The 9896-nt window shown below is 41.1% G+C and overlaps 1 protein-coding gene and 1 non-coding gene across 3 annotated transcripts in view; one reads left to right on the top strand and one right to left on the bottom strand.

Annotated features, from left to right (window-relative positions):
• Positions 1-23: 23 nt before the first annotated feature.
• Positions 24-96, top strand: trnav-aac (transfer RNA valine (anticodon AAC)). The gene has a single exon. It is a non-coding gene; the product is annotated as a tRNA-Val (tRNA).
• An 8100-nt stretch (positions 97-8196) lies between these two features.
• The window catches only part of LOC133607946 (15-hydroxyprostaglandin dehydrogenase [NAD(+)]-like), a 31743-nt gene continuing 30043 nt past the window's right edge, over positions 8197-9896 (bottom strand). Inside the window, exon 7 of one of the 2 annotated variants that reach the window (XM_061963018.2) lies at positions 8197-9548. In XM_061963018.2, coding sequence (XP_061819002.1) covers positions 9428-9548 — 121 coding nt within the window. In that variant the 3' untranslated portion in view covers positions 8197-9427. The remainder of the gene's footprint in view (positions 9549-9896) is intronic. The other variant, XM_061963019.1, reaches the window with a different exon arrangement.

Below are 9896 nucleotides of genomic sequence, written 5' to 3' on the forward strand. Positions count from 1 at the left end.
ATTTTTAGCGTTCATTTGCATCGGTTTCCGTAGTGTAGTGGTTATCACGTTCGCCTAACACGCGAAAGGTCCCCGGTTCGAGACCGGGCGGAAACACTTTTTTCCCCCCCCCTGTTAAAGCACGTGTATGCCTATATGTCCAATTTCAAATAATCAGGGTTAAAGTAAAATACAATTAAATACACCCTGAAAAAGACATGTATTAAAACAGACCTGGGCAAATTAAGGGCGGCCCGTTATGCTTTTCAATCTGGCCCGCCGGACATTCCCAAATAATTTTTTTAGATCTTTAAGATGAAAAGTGTAGCTGCCATTATGACAGAGGTGGGTAGAGTAGCCAGAAATTGTACTCAAGTAAGAGTACTGTTACTTTAGAGATTTATTACTCAAGTAAAAGTAAGGAGTAGTCACCCAAATATTTACTTGAGTAAAAGTAAAAAGTATGTTGTGAAAAAACTACTCAAGTACTGAGTAACTGATGAGTAACATACACACACATATCATATATATATATATATATATACATATATATATATATATATATATATATATATATATATATATATATATATATACACACACACACATATATATATATATACACACACACATATATATATATATATACACACACACACATATATATATATATACATATATATACACATATACATAATGTATATATATATACACACACACACATATATATATATATATACATATATATACACATATACATAATGTATATATATATACACACACACACACACACATATATATATATATATATATACACACACATATATATATATATATACATACATTGATATATACAGTATATAATTTATATTTATTTATTTTGCCGTTTTTGTTTACATGTTAAAGGTGTTTTAATGAATATACATGCATGTTTAACACATATAGATTCCTTTCTTTCATGAAGACAAGAATATAAGTTGGTGTATTACCTGATTCTGATGACTTGCATTGATTGGAATCAGACAGTAGTGCTGATAACGTCCTCGTTTTCAAATGGAGGAGAAAAAAAGTTCCTCCTTTCTGTCTAATACCACATGAAAGTGGTTGGTTTTTGGTATCTTATTTGTCCAGCTTCCATATTCGTTTTTATACACTTTACAAGAAATACATTGGCGGCAAACTCCGTAGCTTGCTAGCTTGTTTGCGCTGGCTTTCGGAGACTCTTATTTTGAAAGCGCAGGCGCGATGGAGCGGCACTTTTATTGTGAAGACAGGAACTGTGCAGTCAGTCTTTAGGCTTTTGACGGGATGTACGGTTAAAATAAAAAAAGGATCTTTTTTCCTTCACACTTTTGATTGATTGATTGGAACTTTTATTAGTAGATTGCACAGTATAGTACATATTCCGTACAATTGACCACTAAATGGTAACACCCGAATACGTTTTTCAACTTGTTTAAGTCAGGTCATGTGACCGCGTGGCTCTGTTTGATTGGTCCAACGTCACCAGTGACTGCATCTGATTGGTGGAACGGAGTGAACGTCACCAGTGACTGTATTTGTTGAAACGCAGGCACTATGAAGGTCTGTCTGACAGACCAAAACAAACAAAGCGTGCATTTACAGATCGATAAAAATTAGTAGCGAGTAGCGAGCTGAATGTAGATAAAAGTAGCGGAGTAAAAGTAGCGTTTCTTCTCTATAAATATACTCAAGTAAAAGTAAAAGTATGTTGCATTAAAACTACTCTTAGAAGTACAATTTATCCCAAAAGTTACTCAAGTAGATGTAACGGAGTAAATGTAGCGCGTTACTACCCACCTCTGCATTATGATGTGCAGTGATGTTTTCTAATGACCGTAAATCTTCAACTATACTAAGTCTTTCAATGCTTGGAATCTGCGCTTATTTATGATATACCAGTTACTATGGTAATCTAATTAGTTACTATGGTCATCTAATTAGTTACTATCATACTTGCCAACCCTCACGAATTTTCCGGGAGACTCCCGAAATTCAGCGCCTCTCCCGAAAAACTCCCGGGACAAATATTCTCCCGAAAATCTCCCGATTTTCAACCGGAGCTGGAAGCCACGCCCCCTCCAGCTCCATGCGGACCTGAGTGAGGACAGCCTTTTTTCATGGAGGACAACAGGGTGACAAGAACTAACTCATCTAGACTAGAGATAAATTGTATTATTATGTTTATTTTACCTAAAAATAAATATATTTATTAATTTAAAAAAATAAAATAAAATACATTTTTACTATATTTTGCTAAAAACATCAAAATTAATTTTATTTTTATTTTTATTTTTTCGTGACTCCTTATTACATCCAGCCATAGAATTATACATTAAAATAAACATATTTGAAATTATTGATTTTAAATTATCATAATAATTCATTTAAAATGACCATATTTAATTATTAAAATAATTGCTTGTTTATCAACAACTTTAGCATTTTATTCATTACATTTTGAAACTCTCAGAAGCCAAGTTATGTTATATTCCTTAATATTTATCTATGCAAGTTTGAAGTATCAATTATCTAAACACAGTTTTGTTTGCCTATTTTCAGGATGTAGATATATATATATATATATATATATATATATATATATATATATATATATATATATATATATATATATATATATATATATATATAGAATATGCATGAAATACTTGACTTGGTGAATTCTAGCTGTCAATATACTCCTCCCCTCTTAACCACGCCCCCAACCACGGCCCGCCCCACCCCCGACCACGCCCCCACCCCCCACCTCCCGAAATCGGAGGTCTCAAGGTTGGCAAGTATGGTTACTATGCTAATCTAATTAGTTACTATGGTCATCTAATTAGTTACTATGGTCATGTACGTCACAGCAGCACCAAGCAGTGTGGGCGGGAAGCGTTTCCACAGACGCGGAAGGAGATTTTCACAACAAAGTTCTAAACTTAGACTTAGACTTAGACAAACTTTAATGATCCACAAGGGAAATTGTTCAGCACAGTCGCTCAGTTACAATGATGGAAAGTGTAAGGATGGAAAGCAGGTAGATAACAGCATCATCCACTCCTACGTTCACTACATACATCCACTCCTAAAGCTTAGTGATATATCAGATATATCAGATTGTACGTGGGTTTATTTTGTACCCTTTGCGTTCATATTTCACTGTTTGTTGCATTTTTGTTGCGTTTCACTTGATTGTAAAATATGTCAATCGAAATGGGGTGTGACATTCATATTTTGTCAATATTCAGTGTTTTATCGTTCATAGAAACATTTTAAATTCCATTATGTTTTTTAACGCGGTCTGTCATAATGTTTTTAGCATTCAATCAGACATTATTGTGAGGTTTTGTATTAGTTTTCCTAAAAATAGATATACCGGCCCCCCAGACACATTTTTTTCTCTAAAATGTGGCCCCCGAGTCAAAATAATTGCCCAGGCCTGTATTAAAAGGTAGTATTACAATAGAAGGTGGTATCATATTCGGTGCTTAAAGGTTTAAACAAAAACCAACAAGCTCTTTAAAAGTATACTTTAAAGCAGTGGTCCCCAACCACCGGTCCGATGACCGGTACCGGTCTGTGACGCGTTCGCTACCTGGCTGCACAGAAACATTATTCATTTATAAACTACCGCATTTTCTCCGACTTAACTTTCGCCTGTACCTCTAAACACACCAATAAGTTTGTTAATAAATGTATCTTGCAACTCCTTTGTTATAGTACATGGGACAATGCACATTAATATGAAATTGTTAATGTGCCAGATTGTAACTAAAGGCACATTTTTCATGCTCATTTTTTTGCTGTTTTTATCTGCCACATGTAGAAAGCTGGTCCGTGGAAAATAATGCATACATTAAACCGGTCACTGGTGGGAAAAAAGGTTGGGGACCCCTGCTTTAAAGTACTGGTTTTTCAACTTTTTTTCACCAAGCACCACCTCAGAAAACACTTGGCTCTCCAAGTACCACCATAATGACCGACATTGAAATAAACATTAGGTATTCATCAAAAACAAGACAGGGATTTTATTTTTACAGCACAGGTGTCAAACTCAAGGCCCGGGGGGCCAATTCTGGCCCGCTACATCATTTTATGTGGCCTGCGACAGCATGGAAAAAATGGGTTTCAACAAAATACTTTTTTTTAATTATTATTATTATTTATTTTTTTTACTAAATGCATTTGTTCTTTAAATTTTAACAGAAATTAGTGCATATTTTGAACTTTAATATTGTCTGATCATGCCAATTATAATATTCTATAACGTATTGCAAAACTATTTTTGTCACCTTTATTTATGATTTCAAATCATACTTGCCAACCCTCCCGGATTTTCCGGGAGACTCCCGAAATTCAGCGCCTCTCCCGAAAACCTCCCGGGACAAATTTTCTCCCGTAAATCTCCCGAAATTCAGGCGGACTCAAGTCCATGAGGACCTGAGTCCGCTAACCCACAATATAACCTGCATACCTGCCCAATCACGTTATAACTGTAGAATGATGGAGGGCGAGTTCTTGGTTTCTTATGTGGGTTTATTGTTAGGCAGTTTCATTAACGTCCTCCCAGCGTGGCAACAACACACAACAACAGCAGTCACGTTTTTGTATACCGTAAAGCAGTTCGTCTGCCGTAAACAGCAATGTTGTGACACTCTTAAACAGGACAATACTGCCATCTAGTGTTATGTGTGTGTATATGTGTAAATAAATGAACACTGAAATTCAAGTATTTATATATGAGATGAGGTGGCGACTTGTCCAGGGTGTACCCCGCCTTCCGCCCGATTGTAGCTGAGATAGGCTCCAGCGCCCCCCGCGACCCCAAAAGGGAATAAGCGGTAGAAAATGGATGGATGGATGGATATATATATGCATATATATATATATAATACAATTAATATATATATATACATATAATAAAATAAATAAATATATATATATATATATATTTATTTAGCGGTGTTTTGTTATTGGACTTTTGTTCCCGTCACAGATTGTCCATAACGAACACCATGTTCAAACATAAGGGTGTCCATATGTGCACTTGGCACCAGGACACCCTAGGCCGCAGTTCCATGATCGACTTTGTAGTTGTGTCATCGGATTTGCGGCCTCATGTTTTGGACACTCGGGTGAAGAGAGGGGCGGAGCTTTCTACCGATCACCACCTGGTGGTGAGTTGGCTGCGATGGTGGGGGAGGATGCCGGACAGACCTGGCAGGCCCAAACGCATTGTGAGGGTTTGCTGGGAACGTCTGGCAGAATCTCCTGTCAGAGAGAGAGTTTCAATTCCCACCTCCGGAAGAACTTTGAACATGTCACGAGGGAGGTGCTGGACATTGAGTCCGAATGGACCATGTTCCGCGCCTCTATTGTCGAGGCGGCTGATTGGAGCTGTGGCCGCAAGGTAGTTGGTGCTTGTCGTGGCGGTAATCCTAGAACCCGTTGGTGGACACCGGCGGTGAGGGATGCCGTCAAGCTGAAGAAGGAGTCCTATCGGGTTCTTTTGGCTCATGGGACTCCTGAGGCAGCAGACAGGTACCGACAGGCCAAGCGGTGTGCGGCTTCAGGGGTCGCAGAGGCAAAAACTCGGACATGGGAGGAGTTCGGGGAAGCCATGGAAAACGACTTCCGGACGGCTTCGAAGCAATTCTGGACCACCATCCGCCGCCTCAGGAAGGGGAAGCAGTGCACTATCAACACCGTGTATGGCGGGGATGGTGTTCTGCTGACCTCGACTGCGGATGTTGTGGATCGGTGGAGGGAATACTTCGAAGACCTCCTCAATCCCACCAACACGTCTTCTTATGAGGAAGCAGTGCCTGGGGAGTCTGTGGTGGGCTCTCCTATTTCTGGGGCTGAGGTTGCTGAGGTAGTTAAAAAGCTCCTCGGTGGCAAGGCCCCAGGGGTAGATGAGATCCGCCCGGAGTTCCTTAAGGCTCTGGATGCTGTGGGGCTGTCTTGGTTGACAAGACTATGCAGCATCGCGTGGACATCGGGGGCGGTACCTCTGGATTGGCAGACCGGGGTGGTGGTTCCTCTCTTTAAGAAGGGGAACCGGAGGGTGTGCTCTAACTATCGTGGGATCACACTCCTCAGCCTTCCCGGTAAGGTCTATTCAGGTGTACTGGAGAGGAGGCTACGCCGGATAGTCGAACCTCGGATTCAGGAGGAACAGTGTGGTTTTCGTCCTGGTCGTGGAACTGTGGACCAGCTCTATACTCTCGGCAGGGTCCTTGAGGGTGCATGGGAGTTTGCCCAACCAGTCTACATGTATTTTGTGGACTTGGAGAAGGCATTCGACCGTGTCCCTCGGGAAGTCCTGTGGGGAGTGCTCGGAGAGTATGGGGTATCGGACTGTCTGATTGTGGCAGTCCGCTCCCTGTATGCTCAGTGCCAGAGCTTGGTCCGCATTGCCGGCAGTAAGTCGGACACGTTTCCAGTGAGGTTTGGAGTCCGCCAAGGCTGCCCTTTGTCACCGATTCTGTTCATAACTTTTATGGACAGAATTTCTAGGCGCAGTCAAGGCGTTGAGGGGATCTGGTTTGGTGGCTGCAGAATTAGGTCTCTGCTTTTTGCAGATGATGTGGTCCTGATGGCTTCATCTGGCCAGGATCTTCAGCTCTCACTGGATCGGTTCGCAGCCGAGTGTGAAGCGACTGGGATGAGAATCAGCACCTCCAAGTCCGAGTCCATGGTTCTCGCCCGGAAAAGGGTGGAGTGCCATCTCCGGGTTGGGGAGGAGATCTTGCCCCAAGTGGAGGAGTTCAAATACCTCGGAGTCTTGTTCACGAGTGAGGGAAGAGTGGATCGTGAGATCGACAGGCGGATCGGTGCGGCGTCTTCAGTAATGCGGACGCTGTATCGATCCGTTGTGGTGAAGAAGGAGCTGAGCCGGAAGGCAAAGCTCTCAATTTACCGGTCGATCTACGTTCCCATCCTCACCTATGGTCATGAGCTTTGGGTTATGACCGAAAGGACAAGATCACGGGTACAAGCGGCCGAAATGAGTTTCCTCCGCCGGGTGGCGGGGCTCTCCCTTAGAGATAGGGTGAGAAGCTCTGCCATCCGGGGGGAGCTCAAAGTAAAGCCACTGCTCCTCCACATGGAGAGGAGCCAGATGAGGTGGTTCGGGCATCTGGTCAGGATGCCACCCGAACGCCTCCCTAGGGAGGTGTTTAGGGCACGTCCGACCGGTAGGAGGCCGCGGGGAAGACCCAGGACACGTTGGGAAGACTATGTGTCCCGGCTGGCCTGGGAACGCCTCGGGGTCCCGCAGGAAGAGCTGGACGAAGTGGCTGGGGAGAGGGAAGTCTGGGCTTCCCTGCTTAGGCTGCTGCCCCCGCGACCCGACCTCGGATAAGCGGAAGAAGATGGATGGATGGATGGATATATATATATATATATATATATATATATATATATATATATATATATATATATATATATATATATATATATATATATATATGAAATACTTGACTTGGTGAATTCTAGCTGTAAATATACTCCTCCCCTTTTAGCCACGCCCCCCGACCACGCCCCCCATTTATAATATCGCCCCCTTGTGGTGAAAAATGACAGTGTTAACTTCCTTACACATGCTCCGATCTTCCTGAAATGTTTTTGGTTTAATAAATTTGCCAAAAATTCTAAAATAACTTGTTCATATAGTCATTATAGGGTATTGTGCGTAGAATTTTGCGGACAAGAATCCATTCCATTTTGGAATGAGGCTGTAACATAACAAAATGTGGGGGAAGTGAAGTGATGAGTATGTACTGTTTTGCATGGCTTGTGAAAATTATTTTCAAAATGGACCCCTGCATCCTTTATTTTGTCATTGTGTTTTAGTAATATAACAATATAGTTTTTTTTTGTGATTTCTGATCGTTTGTGAGGGCACATAAAGGACAGTTAAACAGTTTAGCTTGTCGTTGTTGATCTTTTAGCTTGTTAATAAAGAGATAGTTGATTCATCAACTATCTCTTTAAAAACTAATAAAAAACTATTTGTAAAACTATCTAATTTAAAACAACCTTTGTTTCAGCAATAGTTTGAAGTGGTTTTGGTAAGAGATGATAGATTTGAATAAATACAGCAGACAAGATAAACAACGTGTCTATGTGGCGTCCATCTAAGTGGGGGACACGTTCCCATTTAAGGTAATGCAATACAATGTGTTGAAAATACATCACAACTTGCTTTTTTTCTCAATTTATTTTATTGACAATGCAAAAACATTTGCTATTAATACACATTTTATTTTTGTTTAGAAAGAAAATCTTATCGCTCGTGTCCCTGTTTCCATCGTATTTCCATCATGTGTCAACATTCTTTTTGTCTTCCTGTCCGTGGTTTCTACAACAATGGAATGTTTTGACCCTACTAGCTTAGACTCGCCGTCGGCACACGGCTAAAAGGGGGCGTGGCTTATCTGGACACCGCTGAGAAACCGTTGTCTTGAAGACACTGAAAACAAAGTCCTCATAACTGACAATACATTTGACACACATACTTACCATTGTCCTCTGCAAAGGACATTGTTGATGATTGAATTGCAGAAACGTGTATTTTTCTGGGTTGCGGTGGCTTCAGAAGGAAAGATAATCATTGAAATTGAATTTGATAATTTGGAACAATCGGTACATTAAGTACCATTAATATATAACAATATTGTTTTTTGTGATTTCTGATCGCTTGTGAGGGCACATAAGGGACAGTTGCACAGTTTAGCTTGATAATTTGGAACAATCGGTACATTAAGTACCATTAAGAACCTCGATTTACAAACCCCTCTATTTGCCAGCTCTTTGTTCACTCATTCATTTAGTGTCCCATGGAGTGTGCCATGAATTGATTAACGTGGACCCCCGACAAGTTGAAAAACGTATTTGGGTGTTACCATTTGGTGGTCAATTGTCCTGAATATGTACTGTACTGTGCAATCTACTAATAAAAGTTTCAATCAATCAATGGAAAAAGATGCCCAAGCGGACTTGTATCGCAGCAAGATAGAAGACGACCTTTTTTGCTCGGCTGCGCCTCCTCCCTTTCCCCGTCTCCTATCGTGAGCTGCTCCTTTTATTTTTTTTTAAATGTTTATTATTGTAGCAATATAGTTTTTGGTGATTTCTGATCGTTTGTGAGGGCACCAAAAAGACAGTTCAGCTTGTCGTTTTTGCTGTTTTAGCTTGTTAATAAAGAGATAGTTGATCCATCACCCCCTTGTTATGTTTGTTAGATATACAGTACTGTGTAGCACTTGATATTGTGTTCAAAGTGTACACACCTTCACTAAAATGTGGACTTTTGTGGACGCTGAAAGCCATTATTGATATTTGCATTGTTTCTTATGAGGAAATTTGCTTTACTCTTCTCGGTTGCTGAATTGGTTCTTGAATTGGGTCCACTGTCATATCATTTTGGCTCCTGAGGCGACTGGTCGCTCGTCATTCCGTTGGCGGCCAACAGGTCGATATCCCCGTTCTTGGACTCGTTTGTCACCAGCTGGAGAAAGCTCTCGGCCACCTGGGAGACGCTGCAAGGGACCGGACAGGAACGTTAGTCACGGCAAAAAAAGGCGCCAACGTTTGTGTGAGCTAGGGTTGTACGGTATACCGGTACTAGTATAGGATCGCGGTACTAATGAATAAAAAAAAACGGTACTATACTCTTTTTGAAAAGTACCATTTTTTGGAGGTCTCAAGAAGGTAAGAAATATAAGAATGTGTGTGTTTGTGTGTGCGCGCGTGTGTGTGTGTGTGTGCGTGTGTGTGTCTGTGTGTGCGTGTGTGCGTGTGTTACTTGTAACCGAAATCATGGTCCCGATACGGTAAACCATTGCATCTAATAGAGAGCCAAATACTAGAGTCCGTGAACATTGCTC

This window comes from Nerophis lumbriciformis, linkage group LG09 (genome assembly GCF_033978685.3).
Source record: "Nerophis lumbriciformis linkage group LG09, RoL_Nlum_v2.1, whole genome shotgun sequence".
Classification (NCBI taxonomy): Eukaryota; Metazoa; Chordata; class Actinopteri; order Syngnathiformes; family Syngnathidae; genus Nerophis; species Nerophis lumbriciformis.